The 17,892-nt window shown below is 46.3% G+C and overlaps 1 protein-coding gene across 1 annotated transcript; it reads right to left on the minus strand.

Annotated features, from left to right (window-relative positions):
• Positions 1 to 11,829: 11,829 nt before the first annotated feature.
• LOC124677690 (14 kDa proline-rich protein DC2.15-like) lies at positions 11,830 to 12,231 on the minus strand. Its single transcript, XM_047213652.1, has one exon. It carries the CDS (start codon positions 12,229 to 12,231, stop codon positions 11,830 to 11,832), a length of 402 nt encoding a protein of 133 aa, XP_047069608.1.
• Positions 12,232 to 17,892: the final 5,661 nt, after the last annotated feature.

Consider the following 17,892-nt stretch of genomic DNA (forward strand, 5'->3'; position numbering starts at 1 on the left):
CCGATCCACCTGCAAGAAACCTGCATCATTGGAAGAGTTGAGGGTATGTCGACAGAAACACGACGAGTCGATGAGGAAATATATACAGAGGTGGAATATCATTAAAAACTCGGCAGAGGATATATCTGACGAGAGAGCAATAGAAGCGTTCGTGGCGGGAATTCGGCGGGGAGATTTCGTCGAGGACTTAGGGAGAACTAACCCTAAGACAATATCAAGACTCGATGGAGATAGCCAATAAATGGGCGGATGGAGAAGACGCAATATATAACAAGCGACACAGGTCGCCAGAAGAGGATCGCGGTCGAAATTTTTAAAATAGAAAGCGATTTTCTCGCCAGTTTTACAATAACGATGCTCCTGGCCATATATCGGCTGGTTTCCAGGGAAATCCTGGAGGGAATAGTCGAGATGACTATCAAAGGAGTAATGAGCAACAAGGCGACAATAGAGGTGATTCTCGCGGCAACAGGCAAAATAGTGGACCAAGGTTTCAAAGACCTTATGTGTCCCCCGAGGAGATGATTAACGGTCCGTGTCAAATGCACTTTTATCTCGACAACAACGGAAAGAGGCAGTCAGGACATCTCCAAAAAGACTGTCGAAATTTTCAGGCAATGTTGCGAGCCGCAGGAATTGCAAATGCTCAGGCCATGAACAGAAACCCCCAGGGGCCAAGAAGTGAAATCCACCTCCAACCTCCTCCCGCAATCACGGACGAAAATCGGCACCAGCTCAGAATAGCGGCAGCACCACATCCACCACCGTATGTTGATCCTAACTCCAACGGTGCGGTCTCAATGATTCAGAAAGCTAGGCCATCCAACAGGGCGCAAAAGGTAATCTCACGACAAGTGTTCATGGCAGAGAAGATGCCTCCACCAACACTTGAGTACCTAAATTGGTCAGGGCAAGACATTGGCTTCACAATTGCGGATCATCCACAACAAGTTCCTCGACCAGGACAATCGGCACTCATCCTACCCGCAGTAATTGCTGGTTTTGACGTGTCGAGAGTTTTCATAGATGGCGGCAGCAGCTTAAACCTTATGTATGCAGATACATTGAGAAAGATGAGCATATCCCTGGCTAATCTGAAACCAACTGATACACGTTTTCATGGGATCACACCAGAGAAGCCAAGTTATCCATTGGGCAAGATTAACCTCGACGTTCAGTTTGGAACCCGAGAAAACTAGAATTTGGAGTTCGAAGTTGTGGATTTCCCGTCGCAGTATCACGCTTTGTTGGGACGACCAGCATACGCCAGGTTTATGGCGGTACCACATTATACGTACCTATGGTGGAGGTTGCCTGGACCCAAGGGACCTATCACAATTAAGGGAAGTTTTGCGCTATCCGATAAATGCGACAAGGATTTTCATCGATCTGTCAGAAACTTTTGGGATGCAAGCAGAATATATGGCGCCAAGGCTCACTGATTACGATGTGCTGCCAGATGCAGGGAGGTTTCCTAGGGAGCCAACTTTCAACACAGCCGAGGATTCAAAAGAGGTACAAATCCACCCAACGGACCCAAAGAAAACGACATCCATTGCAACAAACATGGATATCGCATAGGAAAGTGCGCTCGTCGAGTTCCTCCGTGAGCACTGGAAAATCTTCGCATGGTGTCCAGCTGACATGCCAGGAGTACCCAGGGAACTTGCCGAGCACCATCTCAACTTGGATCCTCTCGCGAGACCAATCAAGCAACCTTTGCAGCGTTTTTCGGAACCAAACCGCAAAGCTATGCTATCGAGAAATAGATCGACTCAAAGATGCTTGGTTTTATCAAAGAAATATCTCACGAAGCCACGTGGGTAGCTAACCCGGTGATGGTGCCGAAGAAACACACGAAAGTCCTTCGCATGTGTGTCGACTTTACGTGTCTCAATAAACATTGTCCTAAGGATCACTTTCCCCTCCCAAGGATCGATCAAATCATCGACTCCACGGCGGGATGCGAACGTCTTTCCTTCTTGGACGCATACTCCGGTTATAACCGGATCAGATTAAAAGAAGAAGATGAAGCCAAGACAGCGTTCATAACACCTTACGGCGTGTTTTGTTACAAAACAATGCCTTTTGGTTTGAAAACGCGGGAGCAACATATCGACGGATGATGCTGAAGTGCCTTGCAACACGGATTGGGAAAAATGTACAAGTCTACATTGACGATGTCGTGATAACATCAAAGAAGGGGTCAACACTAATCGAAGATTTGAAGGAAACCTTCGACAACCTCGACAAGTTACGCCTTAAGTTGAACCCGACAAAGTGCTCCTTTGGCGTTCCTGCGGGAGAACTTCTCGGGTTCTTAGTATCAGCAAGAGGGATTGAAGCTAATCCCGAAAAAATACAGGCCATCGTAACTATGAGGAAGCCAACAAAGTTGAAAGAAATACAACACAGCTAACGGGGCGAGTCGCAGCTTTAAGCAGATTCGTCGCCAGGCTAGGAGAAAAGGCGCTGCCATTCTACGCATTGATCAAACAGGGGGAGAAATTTCAATGGAACGAGGAAGCAGATAGAGCCTTTGAGAACCTCAAGCGCACAATTTCGACACCACCAATCTTGGTGGCGCCTAAAGAGAAAGAACCTCTCCTCTTATACATTGCAGCCACACCTCAAGTGGTTAGCACGGTTCTGGTAGTCGAGAGAGAAGAAGAAGGAAAGCTTCATGGAGTTCAGAGGCCAGTATATTTCATCAGCGAAGTACTGTCGCCTTCAAAACAGCGGTACCCTCAATACCAGAAACTGGCGTATGGAGTATTTACAACAGCAAGAAAATTGCGACACTATTTTTCGGCGCACCCGATAATAGTGGTCAATGAAGCTCCTTTGTCAAACATATTGAACAACCCAGAAGCTACGGGTCGTGTCTCCCTTTGGGGAATAGAACTTTCCCCTCGGGACATCACGTATGAAAAAAGAAAGGCAATAAAATCGCAGGTTTTACCAGATTTCATCGCAGAGTGGATGGAGCTACAAAACACGGGGCCTCCAGATTTATCGAGAACCTGGACTATGAACTTCGACGGGTCCAAAAGGTTGGAAGGCGGCTCGGAGCAGGCGTGATATTGGTATCACCTGAAGGCGACAAGTTGAAGTATGTCTTACGGATGACGTTCCCAAACGCGTCTAACAATGAAGCAGAATACGAAGCTCTTATACACGGGATGAAGATGGCGAAGGCTTGCGGTGCAACCCGACTGAAAATTTTCGGTGACTCACAGTTGGTGGCACAGCAAGTTATGAATCAATGCGATGCGGTTAATGAGAGCATGATAGCATACAAGGAGATGTATAATGAGCTGGAAAAACTGTTTGATGGATGCGAGGTAAACCACATCAGCAGATTGAGCAATGATGAAGCCGATGTCCTTGCAAACATCGGGTCACAATGTCTGGCGATCCCTCCAGGCGTATTTTGGGAAGAAATAAGCGAGCGATCAACAAAGCCAATAAAAACAAAGAAAAAGGAGAAGGAGGAGAAATCTTCGGGTACCACCAAAGAATCATTGGAAGAAGAAGAAGAGGAACAAGAGCTAGTCATGATGGTGCAAATTCCATGGATGCAGGCTTACATATCATACATCCTAAGGAAAACAATACCCGACGATCCAGTTGAAGCAAGGCGAATAATTAGACGATCTAAAGCTTTCACTGTGGTAAAAGGGGAGTTGTACAAACGAAGTATCTCGGGTGTGCTACAGAGATGTGTCACACCCGAAGAAGGAAGAATCATCCTGAAAGATGTACACGAAGGAATATGCGGGCATCATGCAAGCAGTCGATCTATCGCGGCCAAAGTCTTCAGAGCGGGATTTTATTGGTTAACAACAATTGAGGATGCGAAGGAAATAGTGCGAACTTGCGACGCGTGCCAAAGATTTCCCGCCAAGCCTCACTCTCCGGCAGCAGAACTGATGTCAATCCCGCTGTCGTGGCCTTTTGCTCAATGGGGTCTCGACATGGTGGGAAAACTACACAAAGCTTCGCCAGGAGGATATGAGTATATGCTCGTTGCTATCGACAAATTTACTAAGTGGATAGAAGCAAAGCCGATAAATTCACCGGATGGCGCATCGGCGATCAAGTTCGTGAAAAGCATCGTCTTTCGATTTGGAGTCCCTCACAGCATTGTCACAGACAACGGCAGTAATTTTACGTCCAAGGAGTTCAAGTCATATTGCGCAGAAGTGGGCATCAAATTGAGTTTTGCGTCTGTCGCACATCCACAGACCAACGGTCAAGTCGAAAAAGCCAATGGCATCATCTGCAATGGTATCAAGAAGCGCCTGTTAGGGCCATTAGAAAAAGCTCGGCATACTTGGCCAGAGGAGCTGCCAAGCGTGTTGTGGAGTATTCGAACAACACCAAATACGGCGACACAGGAGACGCCGTTCTTTCTGGTCCATGGAGCCGAGGCAGTCCTGCCGATAGAAATAGAGCATGATTCTCCAAGAGTTATAGAATATGATGAAGAAACTTCGAGAAAAGCCTTGGAGGATGATGTCGACGCACTTGATGAAGCTCGAGACGAAGTCCTGTCACGAGTCGCCAAATATCAACAGGACCTGAAAAACTACCACAGTCGACGATTGCGACCAAGATCCTTCCAAGTTGGTGACTTGGTTTTGCGACTTAATCAAAGAAGTCATGAAAAACTCGAGTCACCATGGCTTGGACCCTACATTGTCACAGAAGTAATCGAAGGAGGAGCATACAGAATCAAGGACAAGAAGACGGGGATTGCTGAGCCAAATCCTTGGAACGTGGCGCAACTCAGGCGTTTTTACGCCTAGATGCCGAAATATAGTCTCCTCTCGTAAACATACAATGTCTTGAAACGCCTGCGAGTTTTCAGACGCACTCTTTTCCTTTTTCGGGGCACCGAGTGGGGCCGGGAAAGGTTTTTAATGAGGCGGGCTCGCGGTGCTGCAATATAATAAAGATAGTGGAATTATATATCTTTCTCGACAGGCTCGAGGGCTTCCTCCTAGACGATACAATATATATATATACACAGTGTCGACAAATACAACTCGCAAAAATATCTCGCCTTGGTATAAAGTACCTCGCCAAAATAAAAATATCGACAAATAGCGGTCAACATAAAGCTCGGGGGCTCATACCCACAAAAATAGTACATTATTTATTTTGCCTTGGGATAACCTCGCATTATAAAACAAAAATACAGCCAACAAAACGCCCGGGGGCTTGGCGTTGAAAATAAAAAACATAGTGACTTTACAGCACGAAAATACATACACAAAATACAATTCTTGGAACAGCTTATCTTCAGGAATTTCCCAGTATGTTGTCTATTGTCAAGCGCTCATTATTTATAGCACGAGTGCTATGCTCAGCATAGCTGCCCTTCACGAAGAATTCAGAATCCATCCGAAGAAGTTCATCCATCATATCTTCGGCAACGGGGGTCACAACGTCGTCATATTTGTCTGAAGTTCTTCCTCCTCTTCGCCATCTTAGCCAAGCACTTTGGAACAATCTGCCCCATGTCTAACTTCGGGTAGCAGATTTTTGTCATGATCATAGCAAATCTTGCGCCAGCAGCCAATTGGGCCCGCACAAAGCCGTGGATTCGAGGAGCATCACGAAATTTATCCATTAAAGCAGGAAGAGTCTCTGGCATCTTGTTGCGAGGAAACATAGTGCCATAGACCAGAGACAGAGTCCTTGTACAGAAGTCGAGATAATCGCGAACCTGGAGTGCGCGATCCTGAAACCTGACAATTTGGCGAGTTTGTTCAGGTGTACCCCAAAAATTTGAACCATGATCATGGGCAAGCCGAAGAAGTACATTGGATCGAGCTTCGACACGCTCATCTTCAGTAGCAGCATCCAAAAAAGAACCTATTTTGCCAAAACAGGAACCAGTGAGCAATGAGGAGACAAGCAAAAAGGAAAAGAAAAAGCACGACAATGATAATAAGGCACACCTGCCATATCCAAGCTAGCATCTGTCAGCAGTTGAAGCATAAAATTTTCGCGGGATGTAGCTGCAACAGCTTCAGCAACGGCGGCGTCCTTTTCAGTTATGGCATCTTGAGCTTGTTGAAGCGCAACTTTTTCCCTCTCAGAAGATTTTCGAGATTGTTCCATGAGCATAAGTGATTGCTTCTTCGTGGATTGGAGCTGTTGTCGAAGTTCTTCCAAATCTTCTGCCGAATTCTTACTCGAAGAATTTTCAACAAATTCAACAGAGACAGGGGTTTTCTTCGAACGAGACGAAGGAAAAACCTCGGAAGGACCAGGAGTTGCCGTATAGTTGTCAAAAATTAACTGAAAACAGAAATTTCGACATCAATCATCGAGCAAAGACAGATTTCCATTCATTTTCATAATATATACATGTCTATTACAAAAGAAGGTCCTCTAGAGAACTACAGAAGCAGTCATCGCCAAGAACACTACGGCGACAGCGCCAAAAGGGGAGATAAAACTAAAAAGAAAAAAGCAAAGTGGTCTACTTGACCTCCGGTTTTGAAGAACTCGGAGCGGTTGTTGGCTTATATCCAAGAGTGGCGATGATCTTCTTCGAATTGGGCTTTGCCGCTTTGATTAGCGACTACCACTTCTTAGTTTCAATCTTCCCCGCGTCGCCAACTTTCGACCAGTCGACTTGTTGTTGACTCTCTGCAACCAAGGCCATAGTACCTTCGACACCAACCTTTAGTCCCTCTTGACGAAGTTGGAGTCCAAGGTCTTCATTGCCATTGAAGCACTTGGCGAGGTCAATGAAAACTGCGGGTCGCTCCTTTTTATGGAAGAAATAGGGGAAGAGCCGCGACAGGCCAGCTTCAGCTTCATCTAATCCGTTACGAGCTTCCGTCCCATGAATTTCGAGAAGAGAAAGCGCATCAAGAAGCTCGTCATCCTCAGGATTTTCCAGCTCGTATTCTTGATGTGTTCTCCCTGCTTAAAGCATAAAAAAAGAAGGTTATCGAAAAGAAAAAAGGGGGGAGACCAAAACACGACGTGAGAAAACAGTAAGGGTGTAAGGACTTACTAACAAAACGTCGACTCTGAGTTTCCAGTCGACTGAGGATCTCTTCTTCTCGAGCAGAATGCTGAGCTACATTTTCTTCTAAGGCCCTTTTTGCGTCGTCGAGTCTTTTTTGAAGATCCTCGACGGTTTTCGTGTGCGCACTCTCGCTTTGTTCTAACTCAATAGCGAGGGCGTCAGCACGTTTGTTGGCTTCTACCAGTTTCTCTGCCAACATAAAGACAGATAATCATCGATAGTGACAGGAAAAACTCGACAAAGAAAGCTGGACAGAACAAGTAGGTACCTTCAAGTTCGCCGGCATAATCGCGGTACCCGATAAATTGGGTACCGAAGCGGATGAGCTCTTTCATAAAAGGCTGGAGAGATTACAATGAAAAAAGGATCAATATAGGAAGAAGAAAAAGTTGACATCAAGGAGAAAAAGAGGAAAACTTCAAACGAAAAGTCAAAACAGAACAATTTACCTCTTCCATCAAAGAAGTTGAGGAACAACCAGCTAATATGGTTGGTTCCTTGGTTGTTTCCACCCTAACTCTCTTCGGGGAAGGAGCTTGGGGGCTTTCGGCTGGTTTTGGATGTTCAAGGTTTTGCGGAGGAGGAGAAGTTTCGTCGCCATCAGGACGAGCTTCTGAAACAACTAAAGTGAGCAGTCTCGTCGATAGGATCATCTTCTTCTTCATCGTCACTGCCATAAATATAGCGACAAGATAAAATAGCAATTTCAAAAACATCGACAAAGGGAAAATACAGCATAGCAATTGCAAAGAACTTACGAGCTGACGAGAGCAGCACCGTAAAGATCCAAAGTTTCTTCCTCGGCAGTGAGTGTAGCTTTGGAGGCACCAGAGTCGATGGCTTCATCCCTTTTCCTTTTGCCCTTTGGAGAAGCAGCAGGGAGAGATGAGCGTGTCGACGAAGAAACTTCTGCTTCAGTCTCTTTTTCAAGAGAAACCGCGGATTTATGGGAATCCCCGACTCCACTTTCAGGGCGAGAAGCACCTTGGTTGTCGTCGGTGACAACAGCCCATTCTTCGACTTCCCCACCTTCGGGAAGGGGAGGAAGAGAAGATAGAACAAGGTGACCCTGTGGAGAATAAAAAATATCGACAAAACAATTATATTTCACTACAAGTAAAAATAGTCGACACAAAAATAATTCGGGAAGAAGGTATAATACCGGCGAAGAACAAATACCTTGGGAAGAGGATTGGCGCGGCAAAATGGCGCAACCTTGCAAGAAGATGGAATGGTGTCCTTCTTGCTAAGCTTGGAGATTCTTCGGATTAGCTTCTCTAAATCTTTTGCAGAAAGATCTGTAGAGAGCCTCTCGACATCTTCATCACCAGCGTACATCCAAAGGGGATTTTTTCGAGCTTGCAGAGGCTGCATTCTAATCCTAAGGAAGTAGGCTGTGATTTGGATACCCGATAGCTCCTTACCACGGGTACTCTGAAGTTCACGGATGCGAGTCATCAGCGCCTCTGTCGCCAATTTCTCTTCTTCGGAAGCTTCAGCATCCCAGGAGCGGCGGCGAAGAATTTTGGCCTTTCCGTCAAAAGGGGCGATGTTGTACTCCATTGAATCAGAGCTTTCCTCGTGCACATACAGCCACCTCTTGCGCCAGCCTTGGACAGAATCAGGAAATTTGACGTCGAAATAATCGACGTCAGATCGAACACAGATGACGACGCCGCCAATATTATAGGCGACGCCGTGGGAGCCATTACGGCGGAGGCAGAAGATGCGTTTCCACAGAGCCCAGTTAGGTTGGACTCCGAGAAAGCATTCGCACAATGTGATAAAGATCGACACGTGCAAGATAGAATTGGGCGTCAGCTGGTGAAGCTGAAGCCCGTAAACAAAAAGAAGACCGCACAGAAACTCGTGGATAGGAGGGGAAAGACCGCGGATAAGATGGTCAACAAAACTAACCCGGTACTCCATTGGAGGCTTTGGGTAGCTTTCCTCGCGGGGGAAGCGCAATGCATCCTTCTCCTTGGTGAATCCCAACCTCTTCAGCAGGTTCATGTCTTGATTGGAGATCTTGGATCTCTCCCATTCCAGATCTTCGGTGGCCATTGGAGATTGTTGAAGCGCTGGAGTATGCGTGTCGCGGGGATGATGATTCCCACTCGAGGGGAGTAGAACAGCAAAAGCTTGGAGGAGCGCGCAAGGCAGTGAGCGCAATGGAGGATTTTTGGCAGAGGCGCAGATGGGCGGAGTGAGCGAAAGTGACAGAGGAAGAAGATGATGGAATTAAATAGAGGTGCGGTGAATCGACGCAGCCATTCGATGAAAAATTTACGGCGTAGATAAATTACACGTGGACAAGGGGTAAAAATGGCTTTTCACTGAGAAAAGAAACGACAGAGGGCACAGTACGTGCGCCAGAAAAAGTGGAGGACGTGTGTCCCCCACTTGCACGACGTGTCAATCAGATGGGGAATTTGGACCCACAAGGCAGTGAGAGGAGCGGTTTTCGCATGTTTCCAATACAGAAATCGTGGCTATCATCAGCACTGACGTCATTATGGTAAAAGAAAAGCTCGACTATGAAGCTGGGAGAGATTATCGACAACGTAAGATTATTTCGAGAGCCTTTGATCAAATACAAGTTTTTGCCCAAACGCTCGGGGGCTACTTTGGAAAAATAGAAAACTTTGAGTATGACAAGATAGAAATGGCGAGAGCCTATGACCAAATGCAAGCATTTGTTTATAGCCTCGGGGGCTACTCCCATCGGGAGCGCTGGTCGCGCACCCGATAGATATGAAAATATCAAGAAGGATTACAAATATAGCAGCAGAGGATATAAATCTGTGGAGCCTACACCCAAGCACAAGTTTTTGGCTGTAGCCTCGGGGGCTACTCCCATCGGGAACGCTGTTCGCGTGCCCGATGAATTTTGATTAAAAAAAAGAAACAAAAGTGAGCATATTCCGAGTTGCACAGATAACTCTACATATACCCCCATCGGGAAGACAAAATAAGTCATCAAATATGACTCGATAAAATGTGCTATTCCAGCAGCCGAAAAGCACTCGACAATATATTCTCAGAGCGCTAAAAGTCGCAAATAAATCTCTGAATGCCGCAAAACTTTGCGAAGGTAAGACCCCAGATCCGTTCTGAGCGGCGTGGCACCGTCTCTGACGGCGGACTGCTACCTTTTTTTCGTATCAACAGATACGAAGAAAAATCCTAACGGACGCGTTAGGTACCCGATAAAATATGACTGGGACTCGACAGAATGGTAAGACCTTAAGCGGCACCTGTCGAAGTTTACACCAGTATCCCGAGATCATGTCCAGGGACGTGATCTTGAAATAGGTTTTTGCGGATTGCCACTAGAGCAGTTAACTAGTACCTGATCCGTCAGATGAACTAGCCCCAACTACCGTTATCCCTATACAAAATAATATTTGCATATCGAAAGATTATGTAATGAGTAAAGTTGGAGATTTCCCCTGATTCTTCGATTCAAGAAAAATCTCGGGGGCTACTGACATAGGCATCCCCAATGGGCCTGCCAAAGATGGTACCCGGGGTTTACTAAAGGCCCAGGACTCGAAGAATAAGAAGACTTGGAAGCCCATTTAGTGTTAAGGAAAGATAGATTGTATTAGGTAAGATAGAGATTTGTAATCTTACAGGTTGGGTACGAAACCCTCCCGAACTCTGTAACTTGTGTATTACGAAACCCTCTGCTCCACCCTCTATATAAGGGGGAGTCGAGGGACGAAGAAAGGATCGAATCTATTGTCAACAGAACCCTAGATTTCGTAATCGGCGAGTACTTTTCGGCTGAAACCTTCTAGATATACTTGCCCTCTACTTCTAGCAAAACCCTAGTCTACAATCTGTAGGCATTGACAAATTAATCCTTTGTCACCGAGATCGGTGGAATAGCTATGATGGTCGGATCTTGGCGGTGAGTGGAATTGTCTTGGTGCTTCGTAACTTGAAAAAAAGACTGATATGTGGGGGCGACTGCACAGGAGAAGTTCAAAGTCTTATCTTTTAGGGTGAAAATCCAAGGTCTGGCCTTAATTGGTTGTGCATGGCAATGTTCTTGTTGAAAGCATTGTTTTGAGAGAAATGACTTTCTTCAGGGTGAAAACCTAAGATCTATAATCGGGCGACGATAGCGTTTGGGCACTGTTTCCCTTCTGGAGGCGTCGCTTGTGGAGAAGCTAATATTTTGGTGTTGTCTTGGTGGTGCCAGTGTTGTTTTTTCAAGTTATGAATCTCTGTAGCGGGGTCTTTCATTTTTGTAATTCTTTTTTTTTGGCTGTATGCATCCTTCGTACCATTAGGGTATGATGTTGTTGTAGAGGCTGGGTGTAATTGATATCTCCACGATATTAATATATTCTCTTTATCGAAAAAAATTAGTAACAAAAAACTTGTAAACGAGTAAATTATTCTATTTTCAGGCATATTTGACAAATCACCGAACCATGCACCCACACGAAGTAGTAAGAACAATTATTTTCGTCGAACATGCAGATCATACGTACAAATAAACACAATCCATCATCAAGAAAATAAGAATTAAGAATAATTAACATGAAAGAGGATCGAACGGACCGGCTGCATACGATACTCTGCGTATGCTTGCATATGCAGATCACATGTAGCTAGCATCTCAAGTACCAAACAAACAAGCAAACAAGCAAATGTGCAAACAGTTAAACGAGTAGAATAATTTCCTCTCCGAGAAGCAACGTCTCAAGACATGCATATCTTGCTCGGCGGCACCTGAGTCGATGGACCGAGAGACTGATCGCTTAGCACTTAAATCCGGTGGGGACGCTCCTGCCGCAGTGGTTGAGGACGAGGCTGAGATCGATAGGGAGCTTAAGCTTGATGCCAAGGATGTTGGCCTTGAGCACCGTGCAAAGGCACACGGCGGCCTCGAGGTCGACGAGCCCTTCCAGCAGCGGGCAGCACGGCAACGTGGGGGGCACGCCCACCTTGGCCTTGATCAGTCCCAGCACATTGGCGCACACGCCCAGCTTCAGCGCGTCGCGCGGGCACCTGCCGAACGAGGCTGGGGTTGGGGTGGGCGTTGAAGGCGTCGACGGGGTTGGTGTGGCAGGAGTTGGGCAGTTCCCCCCGCAAGCGCTGGCCATGGAGAACACGACCAGGTTCACAGCGAGGAACAGCGCGATCGATGCCTTGCCTGCCATTGCTGCGAGGGATCACTACACCACGCAGAAGCTCAGAGCAAAATGATCGATTGGCTCTGGAGTTGTAGACTGCTAGGTGCTTGTGATGCTCTGAGATGTTGCTTGGGTTTGGTATTTATAGGTGAAAGAGTGGTGCAATGCTGATGAATTATTAGCGTGTTATCTTGCCCGTGAACTTTGCATGTGAGGGCGATTAGGAGTTCCGATCTGGATCGGTATACCCAGAATGTACGTACGTTGGTTATATAATTTGTAATGGCGCTAGTGACCAAGATTCCTGCATTGCATCATTAGTGGATGCATGTTGAGTAGTTTGTTCCTCCTTGCTGATTGATGCTATTCTAGATTATTACGACCTGGATGTATTGGGTTGATGCTAAATTCAGAAAATGGGTTCAAGTCTGAATATTGCATCTACCCGTGGCTTCCCGAGGCCCGGTCAGGGACTCCGGACGAAACAAAAACGCTCGAAACGTCGAGTGGGCCCGCGGTGTCAGCGACAGAAAGGCTGGTTTCCTTCAGTTATTTCGTTTTCCCTCCAAAATGTCCCGCATAGACTCATTTTCCCCGCCGAATTTTGGAGGAGCTACCGCCATTCCCCCACAGTTGCAGCTCCTCCTCTTCCCTTCCACCACCATGCCGCCGAACAAGATCGCCGACGATGACGCGCCGAAGGCGAGGAACCCACGGGCGCAAAAAGAGAGGTCGTCAGGGTGGACAAACGCAAGGTGGACGGAGGATGTGGAGCAGCGGCGAACGAAACTCGCGGCAGGGCGGAGAGGGAGAAGAAGCTCTCGGCGAAGAGGGCGGTGGCGGCGGCGAACGAACAGGCGAGGCTGGTCTCCTTGAACATGGGCCATGCGCGCGTTGGCCAATTCCCCGGTCCATGGCCGACCCAAGGTACGATCGGCTCTCCTTCCACCTTCTCGCCGGCGTCACCGGCCATGTTCCAGGACACCTACGTCGACGACATGTCGAGGTTTACGCCGTCGCCGCCGGAGTACGACGGTGCGATGCATGAGGGCATCTTGCCTGCCCTGTGTCGTGGGCCGCTCACCTTCTCCACCCCCGGGATGCCGCCGCCGAATGACGGAGTGATGCACGAGATGATCATGTCGGGCTCCATGGCTGCCGCGTCGAGCCCGGGTTTCTTCACACAAGAGGTGGCAAGGGCGACGGAAGTCGTCGCGTTGCGGGGTGCCGTCGATGATCAGAATGACGGGTTTGGAGACGGCACCCAAGACGTCGACGAAGTAGAGGAGCAGGTCGACCTCGAGCAAGACGTCGACGAAGAAGATGCGCGTGAACCCACGGCGACGTCGAAGGGGAGGAAGAAAAGGAAGAAGAACTCGTCGTCGACCGAGTCGCGGATCAAATGGACGGGCAAAGAAGAGGAGTGCCTCGCCGAAACTTGGAAGACCGTTTCCATGAGCGGCATCTCCGGCGCCAATCAAAACTATGAGACGTATTGGCAGCAGGTAAAGTTGGCGTTCGACGAGCGCAAAATCGTCGATCCCTATGATGGCGCGTGATGCACACGTCCGTTGGGAACCCCAAGAGGAAGGTGTGATGCGCACAACAGTAAGTTTTTCCTCAGAAAGAAACCAAGGTTATCGAACCAGTAGGGGATGAAGGCCACGTGAAGGTTGTTGGTGGAGGAGTGTAGTGCGGCACAACACCAGGGATTCCGGCGCCAACGTAGAACCTGCACAACACAATCACAATACTTTGCCCCAACTTAACAGTGAGGTTGTCAATCTCACCGGCTTGCTGAAAACAAAGGATTAAACGTATGGTGTGGAGATTGGCAGCATAGAGATCTTAGAAAGAATGCAGGTAGGAGACTCAAACATCTTCATTGTGGCATGGAGTAATAAAGTTAGGACCAGGTTCTACGTGGAACATAGACCCAACGAGGCAGAAATTATAAGGTGCAGCTGTCAAAGGATGATTCGAAAGGGGATCCCTTGCAAGCACATACTGCATGTGCTGCGTTTCTTGAAAGTTACTGAAATTCCACAATGTTGTGCTCTACGACGATTCACAAAAAATGTCAGGTTTGGGTTGCCAGCTAGACGCACCAGCGACATGTTTGGGTGGGGTTGGTCTGGGCCAGAGGAGCGGATGAAATACAGCAAGATGAATATTAGGGCATCACAAGCTATGCATATTGCATTAAACAATTCAGAGGGAATATGATCTGCTGAACAGTACCATTGATAGCATAATTTCTAGAAGAGAGGGGTATGGTAAAGGCAAAGCATATGGTCCCCTCAGCTCGGTGCATGAAAATAAAGATGCTAGTGGACCATGCGATATTCCTATTGGTGATCCTGTGAAAGTGTCCACAAAGGGTGCACCTAGGCAACAAGCACAGAAATCTCCGATGACTAAAAATGGAAGACCAATAGGACACAAAGAGCGCAGGGTGCAGGTGTGCGGGGCATGCCAACAAGAAGGGCATAACAGAAGAAACTCAATATGCATATTTCATCCAAAGTAAGTTTTTCTGCCATTTTGTTTCATATATTTTTTAAGATTCCTATGATTTGTTGTGTAATTTTATGTCTATAAACATGTGCATGAATGTGCTGCAGTAGGAAGGGTAGTTCTTTCATAGTTATCTAAAGGGCAGTAAATTTCCTTAATTATGAACGGGGCGAAAATAGCTTTGTATTTGATGGAGTTGTTAATAATGTTTGCCACGTACTGATGTTTTTATTTTGTATGTTAACTCGGCTAAAACTCACTTTATCCAGTTTACATAGTTGTGTTCTATATTTTGTATGCGAACCGGCCGACCATTCCGGATGTAGTAATTCTCTGGTGTTCTTCTGTTAAAATGTCAAAAGACATGATATATTGTGAAGTAGGCATTTCCTTATGTTAAAATGGCAAAAGACATGATACAAAGGTAAAATAATTGCATACTTTCAAAAATGGGAAATAAAATCAGTGTTAATTTTTTTTGTAGATAATCATAACCGAATAAATATTGTTTACAACCAAAGACAATTATCAGTTCAATATTCCATGTGTCCGGAAATCTTCTGCGGGACAAAAACCGAACACAATCACACTATCAAATTTATGTTTTCCTGGTCTTTGCTAGGAATCTCACTTTGTTTTTCACCCTGTCAAGAATGTTGTTAGGTGAAAAAACAATATTTGCAACTGTACTTTTTCTGGATTCATCGACTCTGGCCTACCAAAACATTGTAAGATGTTATACACATGGCTTGTTAACATTGTTAAAATTAACCGAGTTTATGGAACATAGTCTAGCCAACCTGAGAAACCGGGAAGTCATATGATCTCCATCCCAGTGCTCCATACATTGCAATACCCATAATTCACATGAATTGCTGGTATATAATGTGACAAAATTTAAAAGTGTGCGCATATACAAAACCGTTTTCTTTATGTGTAATGCAATGTAGGTACTTACGTATCTGTTTGCTTAGGGATATCATACCTTTTAATAGGTCATTCCTCAACATCAGGATATTCTGTCTCACAAGTTTTGTTGGCTTCTTGTATGTCTAGTGAAATTTGTCCAATCTACAACACAATAAATATATTAGTGCACAAACATGAGAAAGTACACGAAGACATGTCTGTAGAGAGTGCAATATACCAAGTCTTTCACAACAGATTTTGACACCCCTGAACCAAACGAGGATCAAGGACCTGGAATTCCTTCTTTGTTGTATGCATGACAATAGTTACGTAATGAGTTTTATGTGTGTTCAGTGCGAAAAATGTCTACAAGAGAAGAAAAAAACTATGTCAATTATCATATTGTTTTATTCTAATTTGGTATGAAAAAATCAAAGAAACTGATGTTACCTTCTCACGCTTGAAATATTCCACGCTGGACATAACATTCGATCAGGCCCAACACGGAGAGACAAATATCCAATAGCAGCATCAATAATATGAAAACAACAACAATAATTTCATGTTCAAATAATTTACGAGTATGACGCAAACTTTAGGTTTTCAAGAAATACATCATCAGATAGCCATTCATGCGCAAGAACGACGTTAAGCCTTTCTGAAGACAAGCTTACGCCAAATTCATTCTTATACACTCCTTTAGATGCTTGTTTTGGTATCTTAAATATTGTTTTAACATATAAAGCGGCAGCTTCTATTTCCTACTGTGTTGGTACTGTCGAAGATACCCCAACTTCTTGTTCTGCAAACAACCTTGATGCACAAAATAGTAATAACATCTGTGTTACAGGTTGCAGCATCATTTATTTGCAACAAAGAAATAACGAATAAATGGTGTTACCTTTCTTTGCACGGCTTCGACGTTTTGCTGGTGGTTTCACGACCACATATGGTGATCCATATTTTTGATTCGTCGTCCGTTTCCTTTTCCCTGCAACTTGTACCGCTGCATTTCTCCTTCTAGCATTACTATTTGCACACGTTGTTGTATTGCCACTACTAGGAAAAGGCCTAGCCGTAAGACTGCCAGCAGTGGCGCACCATGGCTGCCGTGCGCCACTACTACTTAGCAGTGGTGCACCACAAAACGGTGGGTCACTGTTACAAAAGTAGTAGTGGCGCACCCTGAACTCGGTGCGCCATAACTAAGTGCTGACAGGAGGCCAGCTCCTCCCCCAACCTAGTAGTGGCGCACGTCTTTGTGGTGTGCCACTGCTAAATTGCTTATCTATGGCGCACCTTGAGGTGGTGCGCCACTGCTAGGAGGTGTCCAGAGCCCCTTTAGAGATGATAGGCTTAGCAATGGCGCACTGCAGTGGTGCGCCACTGCTACATAGCTTACCTATGGCGGGAGAGAGGACGGAGCGGAGGAGGAACCGAATGAAGACCACTTTCATCGGGACGGTGCTAGTAGTGACTCTAGCTCTCTTCTATGAGATGGTAGTTTAGATGATTGACCTTGTGTAACCACTATCTCATTTGTGAATTTGTAACCCAGTAACTTGCATTGTAACCTCGTAACTTCTCTCATGTGAAATCTTGTGAATCATGTGGGGCTAATGTGAAGAACTATGTATGGATGAGCTGTGATGTTGTTTATATGGGTTATATATCATGTATTGTGCTATTGTACTGTGATATACAACCTGTATAAATACCTGCCAGGATACAAAAAAAAATTGAAAATGTAGCAGTGGCGCACTGGTTGGCCATCAGTGGCGCACTGCCACTAAGTAGCAGTGGCGCACTGCTGAGGCTCCAGTGGCGCACTGCCCTGTGATCCCCTCCGACTCTAGCAGTGGCGCACCAGGCACTTCAGCAGTGGCGCACGTCATGGAGACAGCAGTGGCGCACATCCACACGCAGCAGTGGCGCAGCACCTCGCTGAAGCTGTGGCGCACCCCGAAACCTAGCAGTGGCGCACCATGTCTAGATAGTAGTGGCGCACTGCAGCTTACCAGCAGTGGCGCACCACTTTGGAGTAATAGTGGCGCACTGCTGGACATGTCAATGGCGCACCACGCAGTGCGCCACTGTTATCAAGGCTAGTAGTGGCGCACCACTAGTGCGCCACTACTAGGAGTTAGCAGTGGCGTGATAGCAGTGGCGCACCACTAGTGCGCCACTGATGGCTATATGTGGTGCGCCACTAAATGCTTGTTTCCTAGTAGTGTGCCCTTCTTCCTACTAGCCTCTCCTCCC

This window comes from Lolium rigidum, chromosome 7 (genome assembly GCF_022539505.1).
Source record: "Lolium rigidum isolate FL_2022 chromosome 7, APGP_CSIRO_Lrig_0.1, whole genome shotgun sequence".
In the NCBI taxonomy this organism is placed as follows: domain Eukaryota; kingdom Viridiplantae; phylum Streptophyta; class Magnoliopsida; order Poales; family Poaceae; genus Lolium; species Lolium rigidum.

Coding starts and splice junctions, on each gene's coding strand:
- LOC124677690 (XM_047213652.1), bottom strand. CDS start 12,231: ATGGCAGGCAAGGCATCGATCGCGCTGTTCCTCGCTGTGAACCTGGTC.